This window comes from Jaculus jaculus, chromosome 7 (assembly GCF_020740685.1).
Source record: "Jaculus jaculus isolate mJacJac1 chromosome 7, mJacJac1.mat.Y.cur, whole genome shotgun sequence".
In the NCBI taxonomy this organism is placed as follows: Eukaryota; Metazoa; Chordata; class Mammalia; order Rodentia; family Dipodidae; genus Jaculus; species Jaculus jaculus.
Window position 1 is genome coordinate 48,195,192 of NC_059108.1, and position 17,618 is coordinate 48,212,809.

General features: G+C 38.3%; 1 protein-coding gene across 1 annotated transcript in view; it reads left to right on the forward strand.

Moving 5' to 3' along the window:
* Ascc3 (activating signal cointegrator 1 complex subunit 3) overlaps positions 1–17,618 on the forward strand; it is a 380,520-nt gene that overhangs the window by 190,432 nt on the left and 172,470 nt on the right. The window contains exon 14 of the mRNA XM_045155316.1: positions 7,855–7,989. Within this exon, the coding sequence (XP_045011251.1) occupies positions 7,855–7,989 (135 nt within the window). The remainder of the gene's footprint in view (positions 1–7,854; positions 7,990–17,618) is intronic.

Sequence of the window (17,618 nt, forward strand, 5' to 3'; positions counted from 1 at the left end):
GAATGCTGTTATTTTAGTAAAAATTGCATTCCATCTTACTTTCTTTGAGTAGTATGGTCATTTTCACAGTGTATTTCAGCTTGTAAACATGGGATGTATGTTATAATTTGGGTATTATAATGAATATCTGGAGAGGAACATTCATTTCTTATGGCTCATGGTTTCCAGCCATCATGGCCAGGATAACATGTTAGAGCAGATGAGCTCACCTCATGGTGTCCAGGGTGCAAAGGGAGAGTTGACTTTCTCTGCCAGTTGACTTTCTCCTTTTCCCTTTTTTATTCCACCTTGGTCCTGGCCCATTCATTTATTTGATATATGGTAGGTCTTGACCTGTTAATCATCTGTGAAAACACACTCATAGACACTCAAGGGTACATTTTACTAATTATATAGCTTTTTTTTTTTTCCCGAGGTAGGGTCTCACTGTAGCACAGGCTGACCTGTAATTCACTATGTAGTCTCAGGGTGGCCTCATACTCATGACGATCCTATCTCTGCCTCCCAAATTCTGGGATTGAAGGCTTTGGCACAACGCCCATTTTACATGAACATTTTTTAATCCAGTCAAATTGACAAGATTAACATCACAGGAGGTCATCCCAATTTTGTGTTTCTTCTGCAGTTTCTCTCACCAGTGTTATGTAATGTTCTTTGTAGCTGTCTTTGACTCCCTTGGGTAAATTTATCCCTGGCCTTCATTGTTTGTTTTTTGCAGCTGTTGTGAGTAGGATTGCCTTGCCTCCATGACTTCTTTTCCCTCAGCAAGCTTTTTATCAGTTTATCCCCATAAAAAATGCTACTTATGGGGCTGAAGAAATGGTTTAGCAGTTAAGGTGCTTGCCTGCAAAACCTAAGAACCTAGCTTCAATTCCCCAGGACCCACATAAGCCAAATGTACAAGGTAGCACATGCATCTCGAGTTCATTTATAGCAGCCAAGAGCCCTAGAGTGCCCATTCATTTTCTCTCTCTCTTTCTCTCTCTCTCTCTCTCTCTCTGTCTCTCTCCTCTCTCTCCTCTCTGTCTCTGTATCTCTCTCCTCTCTCTCCATCTCTCTCATATAAATAAATTTTTAAAATGTGTTTCATTTTGTCTTCTGTAACTCTTTTGCTTTCATTTCTCGGTTATAATCATCTTTTAGTGGTATATTTAAAATGTTTATCCACGTCCATCAGTGCTACATTAATACATGACTAATTCATAGGTGACTTTGATGTCATCTATATTGGACATCAACATTCATAATTTTGTGATTTCTGTCTTTTAAGAATCTCAAAATTGCTTATTTCATAAGTTTTTTATTTTTAAAATTGCAAACTTGGAGCAATCAAATATTATTAAAATACATGTCTGTATTTTCTCACTAATATCAGAAGATTAATTAGCAACATTTTTTTAGTTTAATAATTATCAGTGGGAAGTTTATTAATAACTTTAAATGAAACTACTCAGGAAAATTAATAATCTTGCTTAATAATTACATATTTTTTACATTTATACAAGCACAGATTTAATGTACATAAAACAGTATTCAGATTTACAAGTCATTTTTTGTTGTTCATTTTTATTTATTTATTTGAGTAGGGAGAGAGAGAGAGAATGGGCACGCCAGGGTCTCCAGCCACTGCAAACGAACTTCAGACACATGCGCCCCCTTGTGCATCTGGCTAACGTAGGTCCTGGGTAATCAGGCCTCTAGCCGGGGTCCTTAGGCTTCACAGGCAAAGTACTTAATCACTAAGCCATCTCTCCAGCCCATAATTACATATTTTTTATAGTCCATATTTTGCTAAACTTACCAGTGGGCAATATTACCTTACATTCTGTTACAAATTGCAGTCCTAAAAAATTTATTTGGTTTTTGTATCTGTACGTTTAAATGTGGTTGTATCATACATGCCACAGTGTTCTTGAAGTCTGAAGCTTACTTTCAGTGTCAGTCTCTTGTTTACTGTTCCCTTTTCTAGCTTCCAGGAAATTCTCCTGTCTCCACCTCCCTTCTTATTGTAGGCACCCTGGGATTACCAAACCTGCCAATTCATCCTGCGTTTATGTCAGGCCTGGGTATCTAAACAGGTACCCACCCAAGTAGTCATCTCCCCACCCCAACTTAAAATCTTTTCATTTCATTTCTCCAGTCTAACAATTAAGAAATCTGGCCGTCTTTTATCATTAGAATTTGAGCAATCATGTTTTAATGCCCACTGGTTAGGTAAGGAGTGGTATCTGGGGTGATAAGGACTAGTGAAGTATGAGCTCTTATGTCAGCAGCATCCACGGAAGTATACCATCATGGACATCTCAGGTCTCTCATTTCCCTCTCACTCTCCCCTACCATTCTGGCCACGTTAACCTTGGGACTCTGGGATTGCCTCTTGATGTGATATTGAGTATACCTCTGGACTTAGGAAGGGAAGGTCACCTTCCCCCATCCCCTACCTCTGCACACCACCCAAGGCCCCTCTCTCAGAGGGCAGTTTCTCAACTCTTGTCCATAAAACTCACTCCCTGGCCCGCATCTCATTCTCTTTCTGGATCTGCTACTTCTCAGGTATGTGCATTATCCTCCCCCCCCCCCCCGTCACCCTGTTTAACTATTTATTCTTTTAGGCAAAGTTAATATATTTTTATTGTCCTAACAACAGTGCTAATACCAGCTCCAATGGGTAGTCAAATTTTCCGGAGAAAAGTAGTAACATCTCTTTGGAACTTATGGAAATGCCATTTCTTGGCTTATCTCAGACCTACTTTTTGAGGAAGAGTGTAGGTAAAAGAAGTTGCTCTTGGGTTTTTTTAACAAGCCAGCTGGATGAAGTTGAAGCATTTAAAATTTGAGAGCCATTCCTTTAGTAAATGCAGGTTTTTCACTTACATTGTATCCTTTAGTCCTTATAGTGATTCTGTGATGCATAATGACTCCTTTGTTCTTTGGTAAATAAGAATTGAAGAAATTAAATAATTTATTCAGAATCACACTGCTAACAATTACTATCCTAAAGTGGATTTTTTTTGTTCTGTGTTAAATAATGTGCTTCATTTTGCTTTGAATATATTCTGAAACAGTTTGTTATTTAAATAATCCAGTGTTTTGAATGATTATTATCTGAGCTTTTACTCTTTCATTAATTTTAATCACCATTTCATGTGAAGAACACTTCTTTCATAAGTCAAATGGAAGGACTAGGATTGGAATTCACATACCTCTCCTTGGGCAGGTTCCATCAGACATTTTAAAAATAAATGGCTTAACCGATAAAAAATAAGTGAACTATTTCAAAATGTAGGACGGAATCTCAAATAAAAGTGTAAACAAGTTTGGCAGATAATGTGAATTCACCAGTCTTACTTTAGTGACACATCACCATTTAGCTGCTTTTCACATACCAAAAATATTTCTAAGATTGATTTGGCATTATTTCTTCAAATGAAACAGTGCTGTCCTCTTTGTTCATTATAATTTTCATGAGTCAATTTAAATTAATTAACCAAATTAACAAACCATAAAATCAAATCTGTTTATAATTACTCAATACCTTGTATGGTTACTGCTGAAGCCTCAAAGAAAAAAAAAAGTGCTTAAAAAAAAGACTTTATTTTACTGAACAAGACATGATGGATCCTTTAATAAAAAGCAATTGCTACTTTAAGTTGTAACTATTTCTCTTGGCTGTAATAGAAGTTAATTTATACAATAAGTTGACAAGTCAGACCAAAATAATTATTGAGGATTTAGGCTCATGTTTTATTTTCCTTCACTTGCTTCATTCTGTTATTTCAAATAATTTACACAATATAGCATTTTAATTATGAGAGTAGAAATGTGGCCATAATATAAAACCCTGCCTTGTGAGAAATCATCTGAGACTGTGTGACTGTACTGCTTATTTAGAATAACCTTAAAATTTTTTTGATATTTTGTTTGTACATGTAATTGAAGATTGGGTGTTGTATCTCGATCACACTTTCCAAGGCTCAGGGTCTAATGCAGAAGAGGTGGCGGAAAGAATGTAAGAGCCAAAAGGAAGGGTTGGACTCCTTACAACATGCTCCCTCCAGACAAAAAATTGGCCTTGATATCCATGACCTCATAGTGCCTTACACTACCTGCACAAGACCATCATAAGAGGAGGGAAAGATCATGGCATCCAAATAGTGGAGAGAGTTATTGAGATGGGGAGTGGATGTGATGGAGAATGGAATTTCAAAGGGGAAAAGCGGGGGAGGGAGGGTATTACCATGGGATATTTTTTATAATCATGGAAAATGCGTAATAAAATTGAGAAAAAAGATTGGGTATTGTAAAATTTTTGCAGACATCTTTCATTTATTTAGCCTTTGAATCTTTTCTTTCTTTTTTTCTTTACTTTGGAGTAGACAATTAAAATTGTAGTAATTGCTAACAATTTCCCACAGTTGTTCAATGGTTACCTTAGTGATTGTCAGTAATTCAGTTTTAGATTGCAAGCCTAGGTATTCCTTTTTAAAAAAAACATTTTTATTTATTTGATAGAGAAAGAGGGAGCAAGAGAGAGAGAATTGGTGCGCCAGGGTCTCCAGCCACTGCAAACGAACTCCAGACACTTGTGATCCCTTGTGCGTCTGGGTAATGTGGGTACTGGAGAGTCGATCCTGGGTCCTTTGGCTTTGCAGGCAAGCTCTTGACCTAATCCATCCCTCTTGCCCAAGTCTAGATATTCTTAATCAGTTGGTTTGGGGAGAGGACCCAAAATCTATTTTATTTCCGTTGGTTGGTTGGTTTGTTTTGAGGTGGAATCTTTATTGTAGCCCAGGCTGTCCTGGAACTCACACTGTAGACCCAGGCTCACATTCTCAGCGATCTTCCTACCTCTGCCACTCGAGTGGGGTTTAAGGCATGTGCCACTACACCTGGGTTTTATTTTCATGTTTTTTGAGACAGTGTCTTGTAGCCCCTGAGGGGTCCCAGATTCAGTGTTGTCCCATGTATGACCTTGAACTTATTATGATCTTCCTGTCTCTGTACCCCCAATGCTAAAGTTACTGGTATGTGCTACCCCACCTGGCTCAGAAACTTCATTTTACAAGCACCAGCAAAGATTCTGATGGAGTACCCTGGGTGTCATGACACAAACTTTGGAAAAGAGTATTGTTCTTCTTCAGTCCAGCACATTAAAGATACAAGTTAAATTGCACTAATCCTGTGACTTCCTCTGTGTGGCCTGCGCCCTGCCTCTTAATATTGCTGTTGTTATAGTGGCTATTATTTCGTCCCATAAAGTCCACCAGCTTTTAGCCGTAAAACCTTGTTGTTGCCTTTAGGATGAGTACAATGCCTAGCACATAGTGGGTCTCATGTGAATACCCTGGGATAGATAAGTGAAATCCCACTCACTCCATGTGTAGAATCTCAGTATTATCCTTACTCCTTCCTTCAGTTCAGCTGCTTAAATTATGTGTACAGTTTTATTTCCTTTAGATTACTCAGGCCCTTCCTGGAAAGGAGCATATCTTAGCTATTTTCATATTTTTCCTATTAACCAAAATTTTCATGTAGATGGCCAGTAAGTCTTCATCAAGTAACAGTATTTTGTATTTATTCAAGCCATCATACTAGACTATCATCTCCAATGAGAGCAAGGACCTGGTCTCTTTTTAACAATTTGTGTAGGATTTGGTAATGATTGTATGCCCAGACACATTTAAGTTAATTAATTCATAAAATAACAAGTAAATTCATTTTAATTCAAGTTTTTAAATTTAATGTTGATTATTTATAAGGAATTTTATAAGAAACAGAATTTGTTTTTATGTGAAAGAAAATAATTGGTCTTGCCAGATTCATAGCAAAAATGTCCCTCCTTTGCATAAGGAAAGATGATGACATTCTATGGCATTTATGACATTCTATTCTATTTATTTGTTGTTAATAGAATTTTTCCATCTTGGTCTTAAATAGCATATGCCAATAATTATGAGGTGATCACAATTTTAACTTCAATGACAGTCTCTTAACATACAAGCTAGAGAGCCTTCACAATCAGATTTGGTTGGATTAGTTGAAAATATGAACAGGATATATTTTCATATATCCATAAAACTTTTGGAAATAACTTCTGTTAGTGTACTCTTTAAAAATATTCTTATAGGCTAGAAATGTAACCCAGTGGTGGAGATTGTACCTAGCTTACATAGTGGTCTGGATTCAATTCTTCACACTTACATTCTTCCCTCCCCCCTCTCTGTTTCTCTCTCTCTTGATCACTCTTGTTTTCAAAATGTGTTGGTATCAGCAAATAAATGAGTTCTGAAAAGGTTGAAATCTCAAGTTTTATATGTCAGTGACTGGCTGATTTATGTTAATGTCTCCATGTGATTTGCAAATGCTGCTTTTCATTTCTCTTAAATTCACTGGTAATTTTTTTTTTCTCCTAGGAAATTCTTATTTTTTTCTAAATTTCCTTTTGTGCTTTCAATATATCTTTAAAAAATATTAGTTGCTCATCTTTCCAGTTTGGTGAATGATTTTTTTAAGATTTTACACCAGTGTGAATTTCAACCAGGATCACATATGCAGTAACATGTTTACATTATTGTAAGCAAACACTAAAAAGAGGCAGTATTTATTTTGGCTTGTGATTTCAGTCAATGTAGACACCAATATTATGGAATTTGTGGCAAGGCAGAACATCTTGGTTGAGAGCATGTGACCAATCAGTTACTCACCTGATAGTAATTGATTGGAAAGCAAAAAAAAGAGAGAGAGAGAGAGAGAGAGAGAGGGGGGGGGGGGAATGAAAGAAACCACAGGCCCAAATCCCCCTGTGAGGGAATGTCTCCAGGGCCCTGAATAGTCTACTAGGCCCCATCTCTTGTAAGTATCCACCACCCTGCGGTGGTGTCAAGCTGGACAGTAAGCCTTTGGTGTGTGGATGTTGGGGCAACATTTAAGATCCAAACTACAGCATTCTATTCTCTCCATCCCTCAGGTGTTCATATACATGTCACCATGTGTTCATTCCATCTCCCAAGATTTCTAGCGTTTGACCCATTACACCATTATATCCATCATTGCTCAAAAACCCAAGTCCAAATTCTTCTTCAACTTTAAAGCCAAACTCAGCTGTGCTTCTCTGTAAAAAATAATAAAATAGTTATAATCTCTAAAATATAGTCAGAGAGGATGAACATGCCCATCTTTAAGGAGAGGAATGGAAAAACAAGGAGGGATCAGAGCAAAGTAAACTGACGTCTCCCCAAGCAAGTGCAACCTATTGGATGTAGGTTCCTTAGTGCTTGATAGCCCTTGCTCTCCAGTTTTGCTGAAAGAAGTCTGCATGGCCACTCTTCCTTGCTAGCCTTCCCTGCTGCCTGTAGCCCCCTAAGCAGGCTATTCAATGAAGGAATGTGAATGAGTGTGTAACTGAAGAGAATGAAAGTCTGCCTTCTTATGACTTCTGCAGCAATTGTTTTTTCTTTTGTTCCTCCACTATTTTGGCTTTGTGACTGTTACATTTGTCTCACCTTTCTTAAAGAACCATTATTGTAATAAATATAGGGTTTTTCCTTACATGAACAGATAATCTTTTTCACCTTTATTTGTTGTTAATAAAAGTATATTGAACCATATCTTCAAAAGTGAAATGTGCTAATTACACTCCAAATTTTATGGAATGCATTCTTTCACATAGAAAGCAGTTTATAGGCTAATAATAAAGTCATGTTATTGAATTTTATTTAGCTTGCTTTTGTTCTCTATATACTCTTGCTAAACTAAATGTTGGAGAACTCATAGTTGGATATTTTGTTATTAAACATTAGTAATTACTTCTGTGGGATAATGGAAACATGAACCAAACTGCTTTTTCTCTTGTAGGTGATGGTGTTTGTACATGCTCGCAATGCCACCGTAAGGACAGCAATGTCTCTAATAGAAAGAGCCAAAAACAGTGGACAGATTTCCTGCTTTTTACCTAACCAAGGACCTGAGTATGGACATGCGGAAAAACAGGTAGGATGTGTGTGGCATGGGCACCTGGTGCTGAAACACATGCTGTGCCTCATGTTCTACATATCTCAGTGCAGGAAGCTGATCTGAAGACTTACTGACTCTTGCTGTCATAATGATCTTTGACAGATATTCTGTAGCCTACAAAGTAATGGGTTTTATTAAGACATTCTCATGTGGCAATATACATTGTTCCTATCTGTCCCATGCCAGTTAGTGATCTTTTAAAAGGTCTCAGTGCAGGATGCTTTCATTTATCATTTCCGTCCATATACTTATCATGCGAATGTGTATCCCTACTTTGTAAAATACAGTTATAATACAAGATACAATTGAATTTCATAAAATATGTTAGCATCTAGTGAATTTATTATTGCTCTTTTATAGAATTGATGTTATATTTTTAAATATTTTTTCCTATTTTTATTCACTTTTAATTGAGAGAGAGAAAAAAAAAAGGGGGGGCATCCAGGATCTTCAGTCACTGCAAACAAACTGCAGACACATGTGCCCCATTGTGTGTCTGGCTTTATATGGGTTCTAGGGAATTTAACCTGGGTCGTTTGGCTTTGCAGGCAAGTGCCTTAACTGCTAAGCTATCTCTCCAGCCCTATATTTTTTAAAGATTCTAAATTCTGACTACTAAGGTTCATATTGACAGATATAGTCTAAATAAAGGATCTATAATTTTTTTTTTAATCCTAATACCAAAGGTTTGAAAAACAGCTGCTTTCCTACAAAACACCAAAAAACTTTGGGGTCACCTATGTCTTTGTTAGAACCTAGGCTTGCCAAATCAGAATCTGGATTCCATCTAGACATGCAGGTAATTTATGCACAGCATGGCTTAAGAAGCACTGTTCTAGGTAATTTGTGTGTTGGTAATATCTTATGGTTATTAGCAGGTCTATTTAATTATACTGATTCAACAACATTTTGATCAAGAGTGGAAAAATTCTGGCCCTGAATTTGGAATTAAATATTTATTAGAATGCAACCAAACCCATTCCTTTTTATGTATGGCTGCTTGTGCTGCAGGGAGTTATGTGGTGTAACAAAGACTGCAGGGTCATCTCTGCCTCTTAGCAGCAAAGGTTTGTGGATAAGTAACGTGATGAGTTCAGAGGGTTAGGGTTAGAACATAAGGTTTAGCTGGTTATTACTGAACAGTTGCTGGCTCTGGCTCTCAGATATTGGGCACTTGACTCACGTGTGTTTAATTATCATGAATGCACTGTGGACTTCCCCATTTTCTTTTGACATTTTAAATTCTTACCACAATAAGCTGATGCCAGTTGTTTTGAACATCAGTTTCTCTTTCAATTTGGAGTTGCAAGACTTACCCATGTTTTCATGTTATAGAATCTTCTGTCCTGTAACATTTATTTTATAGCTTTGTGTTTTTCCTGTTGTTTACCTGTCATGAGTTTATAAGACTGAAAAACTAGCTTTTACTTGAGATAAATGCTCTATTGTGTTTAAAAGCCATGCATTGAGAGCCACCTTGTGGACGTCTGAGTTCTTCATACCTCTCAGTTCTTATAACTGTTTCTGTACTAGATAATTCACGTTTATTATTTACTATAATAATGTTTAACATTAGTTAAGTCCTAATAAATATCAAAAAATGATTTTATTCTTTTATGTAACTTCCTCAGTTGCCACCTAAACCTGTGATGTGGCTTTCTTCTTTGGTTTGGCATATATGCAAGAAATTAAAATATAGCATGAGATGCTCCATGCCACGGAGTTACAGTTTATACATAGAACATATCAGGTTCTGTTTATTTAAGGCAGTGTCACTAAACACAAATTTATAAAATGCTATTTCAAAAATTAAGTTGAGAAGTTGAAAAATTAATGTGTAGACTAGAAAATTCCTTGGCATTTTATACCTTTAAAATATCTTTACTGTTTGATTTTTATCCTGACCCAAATGTTTTTATAAGTCTTTTAGCAGGAATGAACTCTCCTAAGGTAATGAGTATATGTTTTCAGAAAATATCACCCTGTTCACCAGTGTTCCAGCTTTTCTATATAGTATTTATCTGACAATGAGTATCCAAAGATTTCTCTTCTTTGCTCTTATGCTAAAAGGAATGCACTATAATGTCTTCATTGTAGCTTTCTCATTTGATCTGCATGATTGTTCTTTTCTTACAGGATCTGTATGTCCATTTTACAAATAAAACCAAAGTTGAAGTGGTCAGTGGTTTTACCAGTCTTCTATCCATTACGCAGTAGTGCATGGTTTTGACTGGCTGACTCCAGAGTTAATCCTTCCCACTAATAGATCAAGTCCACTCTGGAATGTCTAGACCTCTAAGAGGGCATATACAGGACATTGTGCTTTTCCTGTTTTTGTTTTTAAATGAAACATGTTTCTTAAACTTAACTATATCCTAAACATCTAAAGAAAGCTTTGAAATGGAGCACTTTCTCAGTGCATATTACCGTAAAACTAACCTTTCTCATGTTTTCTCAGAGCTTTTGAATTTAAGATAATCCTTTTTTACAAAGTATCCTTTGAATTTAAATGGTATTAACTTTCTAGCAATTCCACAGAAACTATTTTTGTCTGATCATATAGGATGTTTATTTTTATTAAAATCATTAAATAACAAAAGATTAAAATAAAAACAAAACATTAAAAGGTAAGTGCTCTGGTAAAGCATAAAATATTTAGCTTCATGACTCTTGCCATTGCTTATGTTGATAAGCATCACTACTATACACTGATTCCTTCTGATTTTTTTTTTCTTTTTTGGTTTTTCGGGGTAGGGTCTTGCTCTAGCCCAGGCTAACCTGGAATTCACTATGGAGTCTCAGGGTGGCCTCGAACTCACTGCAATCCTCCTACCTTTGCCTCCCAAGTGCTGTGATTAAAGGCGTGCGCCACCATGCTCGCCTCTGGTTTCTTTTGTTTTTAAGGTGTTTTCCTAAGTAAGCATACAAAGTAATGGATTTCATCATGTCATTTTCAAACATACTTTTTTTTTATTGGTTGCCCCACCTTCCTTCCTAGTCTCCCTCATTCCATCCCCAATCAAGTGATTCTTTAACCTTCATTTCAATGCTTGATTTGCCTAGTAGAGCTTTTTTTTTCATTATTTATTTATTTATTTGAGAGCGAAAGACACAGAGAGAAAGACACATAGAGGGAGAGAGAGAGAATGGGCGCGCCAGGGCTTCCAGCCTCTGCAAACGAACTCCAGACGTGTGCGCCCCCTTGTGCATCTGGCTAACGTGGGACCTGGGGAACCGAGCCTCGAACCGGGGTCCTTCGTGAAGTGAAGATGAATCTTTCTCTCCAGTGACAGTTACACTTCAGGACTCCTCATAACATTCATTCCCATATTTGATGTCTAAAATACACCTAGATGCAAAGCCACCAGCATTTCCTAATTGTCTACTAAAAGAAAAAAGGGGGGAAGGAAAGTCTGGTGTCCAAGTGTGGGAAGCTCAAGTTTATGGAACTTGGTGCTCCTATTGGCTGAAAATTGTCTTGGAAATTCCAAATGAAGCCCTAAGTTTTGTGACTTTATTACTAAAAGCCTTTGACAGCTAAATATTTCTTTTGTTTGCTTGTCTGTTTGTTTGTTTTTGTTTGGTTTTACAAGGTAGGGTCTCACTCTGGTCCAGTCTGACCTGGAATTAACTCTGTAGTCTCAGGGTAGCCTTGAACTCATGGTGATCCTCCTATCTCTGCCTCCTGAGTGCTGGGATTAAAGGCGTGTGCCACCACACCCATCATAAACATTTCTTAAAATTACTTTTTCTTCTATTAAATGAAGTGGACATGGAGAATATGATTCTTACTTCAGTGCTTTTCTAAGAAAAGTCAATGAAATGATACATGAAATTCTCTTTGAAACTGGCTTGAAATGTCTCTTTTCACAAAGCTACACATGTAACAAAATTTAAAAATGGTGAGATGATAAGGAACAATGTGGATCCAGTTTCCCCTGCACACCTGTGGTGGACTGAATGCAAATTTGTCCATATTCTCAAGTGTTTGTGATTAAATTTCCTAACTCAACCCCTTGCTAGTGGAGCCTTTGAGAGGTAGAGCCTTGTTGGAGGTGGTGTACCTTGATAGTGATCTGTGCTACCCCACTCACTATATGTTCAGAACCATCTGGGCTCTCTTGTCTTTGCTGCAGATATGTGCTTTGCTTTTCTGTGCCTTGCTGAAACTTCCATTCAAAACTATAAACTTGAAATAAACTCCTGATCACTGATTTGCCTAAGCAAAGAGAAGTTCACTGCTACAAGGCTATTTAATTGCTTTATTACTGTCCCCACATTGATACTGTTTCAGAAAGCTCAGAAGTTTTTGTGATTATTATTATTAAGGACATACTTTGTATGAATACATCATGTGTTGGTACCATCTTTTCTCTCCTCCCTGCCCCCATCCTGGGGGGGTCCTCCTCAGTGGGGTTGCTGGTATTTCCCATGGGGTTGTGGAAGCAGCAGTCAGTTATTGGGGGGAGGCAATGCCTTTGGGCATGATGTCCCAACCTGTGACTCTTAAAATCTTTCTGTCCCCTCTTCTGCAAAATTCCCTGAGCCTTGGTGGGCGTTTTTGTTTTGTTTTTAATATATTTTACTTATTTAAGAGAGAGAGAGAATATTGGGTTGCCAGGGCCTCCAGCCACTGCAAATGAACTCCAGATGCATGCGCCCCCTTATGCATGTGGCTTATGTGGGTCCTGGAGAATCGAACCAGGATCCTTTGGCTTTGCAGGCAAATGACTTAACTGCTAAGCCATCTCTGTAGCCCTGGAGGGTGTGTTTAAGTCTACTTGGCTGAGATGTGAAGGGTGGTTTATTTTCTCCAGTCTCATGGGTCTTGCTACCTTCTAATAAAGAAAATGAGATTCTTCAACAGAGAGCAAAGTCAGCATAGATTAAATTGGATAACCGTTTCTAATTTATGGAGATTTTGATCGATGTAGCCTCTCTTTTAGTTGAAAACTAATGGGTACTTGACATTGGAGATCATAAGCTTTGTCTCCATAGGACTCTGACCTGGTTTCCAAACTAGCTATGGGTTCCTTTAAACTGAGCGGATCTCTTAGCCATTCAGCCAAATGTTACCCACAAAAGCTGTGTGCTACCATTGCCCTGGGGTATACTTCTTGTCAGGCTGGTTGCTTCTGAGTAGCTACTACGGGAAAGTGGCCAACAATGGTGTGAGCAAGCAGGAGTGTAAGATACTCAGTAGCAACTAGTTTGTTTGTTGGTTGGTTTGTTTGTTTTAAACAGAGCATACCTTAAGGAGTAGTAGCAGTTTATATTTGTAGAGATTAGTGAATCATAACGGGTGCAGATATTTTTGTTATTGAACTGTTGTTTTTTTTGCAGGGGGGTAGTTCATGGTAGGGTTTCACTCTGGCCCAGGCTGACCTGGAATTAGTCTCAGGCTGGCCTTAAACTCACCACAGTCCTCCTACCTCTCAGTGCTGGGATCAAAGGTGTGCGCCACAACTCCCAGCTAAACCATTGATTTTAACTTTGGTTCTCATTTTAACTTAAGTGAACATTGTAAGTGGAATTATCAGACTGTTTAACACAAGATCTCAACACCTGTTTGCTTTTAAAGACAATTTTAATAGATGGTTAGTATTCTTGTAAGGGCTTAAGCATTTCTACCCATTCTATGCTGAATTTCTTTTATAGGCATTGTCAGGAGTTCAAATTTTGTTTTGTTTTATATCTAATATATTTTTATGTTTGGTGAAAAGAGTCTATCATATGATAAGCATAATCAGAGTATTTACCAAAAGCTACTATTGAACAAGTTAGAACAGTATATACTAACAAGGTCATTTGAAGAATATTTTGTTCCTTTTATTTATTTATTTGAGAGTGACAGACAGAGAGAAAGAGGGAGAGGGAGAGGGAGAGGAAGAGGGAGAGAGAGAGAGAGAGGGAGGGAGAGAGAGAGAGAGAGAGAGAATGGGCATGCCAGAGCTTCCAGCCACTGCAAACAAACTCCATACATGTGCGCCCCCTTATGCATCTGGCTAACATGGGTTGTGGGGAATCAAACCTCAAGCCAGGTCCTTAGGCTTCACAAGCAAGTGCTTAACCACTAAGCCATTTCTCCAGCCCTGTTTTGTTCTTTTTATTGTATATAAACCAGTAATCTTGTTTTTGTAATCTACTTGAATTTATGACAGCTGGAATTGAATGAACTTGTTGCAAGCTATGTGATGATATTAATAGCAGCTTCTGTGCATAACTAGCTAAAAAAATCAGTTTCCTCTTCCTTCTAAATAAAAATAATGAAAGTTGGGTGTTTTTTTTTTAAGTATTGTCTGTTTAGTTAGAGTTTGAAAGACTGTATTAGTCAGTGTCTTCTAGATGAACACAACCAATAGAATTATTATGAGTTGTAAAGGGGATTTATTAGATTACCTTATAGGATATGGTCTGGAGAGCCAGGTGGAAGATGTAGCAATTGTTTGGAAACTCCACAAGCCATACGTATCTTGTAATAAGACAAATTTTGTTTCATAACTCATTGTGTTAATTATCACATTTCCATTCATTTCTCCAAATGAAATGTCTGTTTAAACACTCAGTAGGGACTTCCGGTTAATATGGTGGCGTAGCTACTGCGCCAAAGCAGCCGGGGGGCGGGGGGGACCAAAAAAACTCAGCAAAATATACACTTTTACTAAAAAGTGAGGTGTATAGGAAATTGAAGCAGCGGCGGAGAAGTAGAAGAGATCCAGAGCATCCAAAGCCCGCACAGGCCAGCAAAAGCAGCCCCAGAAGCTCTGCCAACAGCGGCAGCAGCGGTGGCGCACCAGAAAGCCTCCAAACTCGGCTTCAGCCATAGGAGAAGCCAGGTGCAGGGAGCTTCCACTCACACCAGCGCTCTCCGCAACTCAGGAAACGTGAAGGGAGAGCGGCTGTGAGCAACAGAGGAGCAGACCACGAGGTAGAAGCACACATGGAACAGCTAGAGAACCAGAGCAGCTGCGGCTCCCTCCCCTCCCCCACTGCCTGAGCCCAGCTCCAGTGAACAGAGCAACAGTCCCAGGACCCGGCCACACCAATGTGGGCAGACAGCTGGACCCAAGCAGGACCAGAGTCCGGCAGCAACATCAGCACCTCCGGCACCGGTAACAATGGCCCCAACAGCAGCAGATCCTGTAGCAGCAGCAACTGCAGACCAAGCAGCAGCAGACACAGTAGCGGCAGCAGCAGCAGCTTCAGGGGCAGCAGCAGCAGTGGCTCCAGAAGTGGCAGCTACAGCACCAGCAGTGGCAGAGGCAGCAGCAGCAGAGGCAGCAGCAGTGGTAGGCCCAGCAGCAGCAGCTTCAGTTCCAGCAGCGGGGGTGCTGATCTGCAGGGCCAAAGTTGCCAGGCTCAGTTTGCCCCACAGGAAAAGCGAGTGCCCAGCTCCAGAAATCAGAACAGCAGCCCGATGACCAGACAGCAACTTGACTGAGACCAAAATCATCCAAGGTAACTGGGATTGCACCAAGGAAGGGGCTCACTTGGTCACAAGCTGACTTCGATCTTTAACAGACCAGAAATCTTAACCTCTATGTTGATAGAGGATCTGGTTGTAATAATAACTACTCTGGCATACATAATTGGGGCTGTTTTTGATTGAATGGGTACAGTATTTAGTTAAGTACACACCTTTCAATAATATCTCTTAATGTCAATGGCCTCAAAGCCCCAACGAAAGGACACAGGTTTGCAGACTGGGTTAAAAAGAAGGATCCTACAATTTGTTGTCTCCAAGAAATTCGATTTTCTACTAAGGATAGACATTATCTTAGGATGAAAGGTTGGAAGACGGTGTTTCAAGCAAATGGGCCTAGAAAACAAGCAGGGGTTGCTATCCTAATATCTGACAAGGTAAACGTTAGTCCAACGTTAGCCAAGAAAGACAAGGAAGGTCAATTTATATTGATTAAGGGCACACTCCAACAGGAGGACATTACAATCCTAAACATATATACACCTAACATGGGGGCTCCCAAATTCATCAAACAAACAGTGTTAGAACTAAGGTCACAGATAACACCAAATACAGTAGTGGTGGGTGACATTAACACCCCACTGTCATCAATTGACAGGTCATCCCGGGAAAAAATAAACAAAGAGGCATCTGCACTAAATGAGGTCATAGAAGGAATGGAACTAACTGATATATACAGAACATTTCATCCAAAGGCTGCAGAATATACATTCTTTTCAGCAGGACATGGAACATTCTCTAAAATAGACCATATATTAGGACACAAGGCAAATCTTAACAAATTCAGGAAAATTAAAATAATTCCTAGCATTCTATCTGACCAAAATGGAATTAAACTACAAATCAGTAGGAAGAAAGGCTATAGAGCGTACACAAAATCATGGAAACTAAACAATATACTACTAAATGATGAATGGGTCAATGAAGAAATCAAGAAGGAAATCAAAAAATTCATAGAGTCAAACGATAATGAGAACACAACAACCAAAATCTCTGGGACACAATGAAGGCAGTTCTAAGAGGCAAATTTATAGCCTTAAGTGCCTATAGTAAGAAATTAGAAAGGTCGCAAGTAAATGACCTAATGTTTCACCTTAAAGCCTTGGAAGAAGAAGAACAAGGCAAACCAAAAATCAGTAGACGGGAAGAAATAATAAAGATTAGGGCAGAAATTAATGAAATAGAAACAACAAAAAAAAAAAACACAATCCAAAGAATTAATGAAACAAAGAGATGGTTCTTTGAAAGGATAAACAAGATTGATAAACCCGTAGCAAATCTGACCAAAAGAAAGAGAGAAGAGACACAAATTAATACAATAAGAGATGAAAAAGGTAACATCACAACAGATTCCAGAGAAATTCAAAAAATCATAGGGACATACTATAATAGCATATACTCCACAAAGTATGAAAATCTGAAAGAAATGGATGATTTCCTTGATTTATATGACCTACCTAAGTTAAATCAAAATGAGATTAATCACTTAAATAGACCTATAACAAACATGGAGATCCAAACAGTTATCAATAATCTCCCAACTAAAAAAAGCCTAGGCCCAGATGGATTCACTGCTGAATTTTACCAGACCTTTAAGGAAGAGCTAACACCATTGCTTCTTAAGCTTTTCCAGGAAATAGAAAAAGAAGGAATTCTACCAAACTCCTTCTATGAGGCTAGCATCACCCTGATACCAAAACCAGGCAAAGATAAAAGAAAATTACAAACCAATCTCCCTCATGAACATAGATGCAAAAATTCTGAACAAAGTATTGGCAAACAGAATAGAAGAGTATATCAAAGAGATCATTCAGCCTGACCAAGTAGGCTTTATCCCAGAGATGCAGGGATGGTTTAATATACGTAAATCTATAAATGTAATACATTATATAAACGGGTTGAAGGACAAAAATCACATGATCGTCTCATTGTATGCAGAGAAAGCATTTGACAAAATCCAACATCCCTTCATGATAAAAGTCCTACAGAGACTGGGAATAGAAGGAACATATCTCCATATCATAAAAGATATTTATGACAAGCCTATAGCCAACATATTACTAAATGGGGAAAAACTGGAAGCTTTTCACTAAAACCAGGAAGAAGACAAGGGTGTCCACTG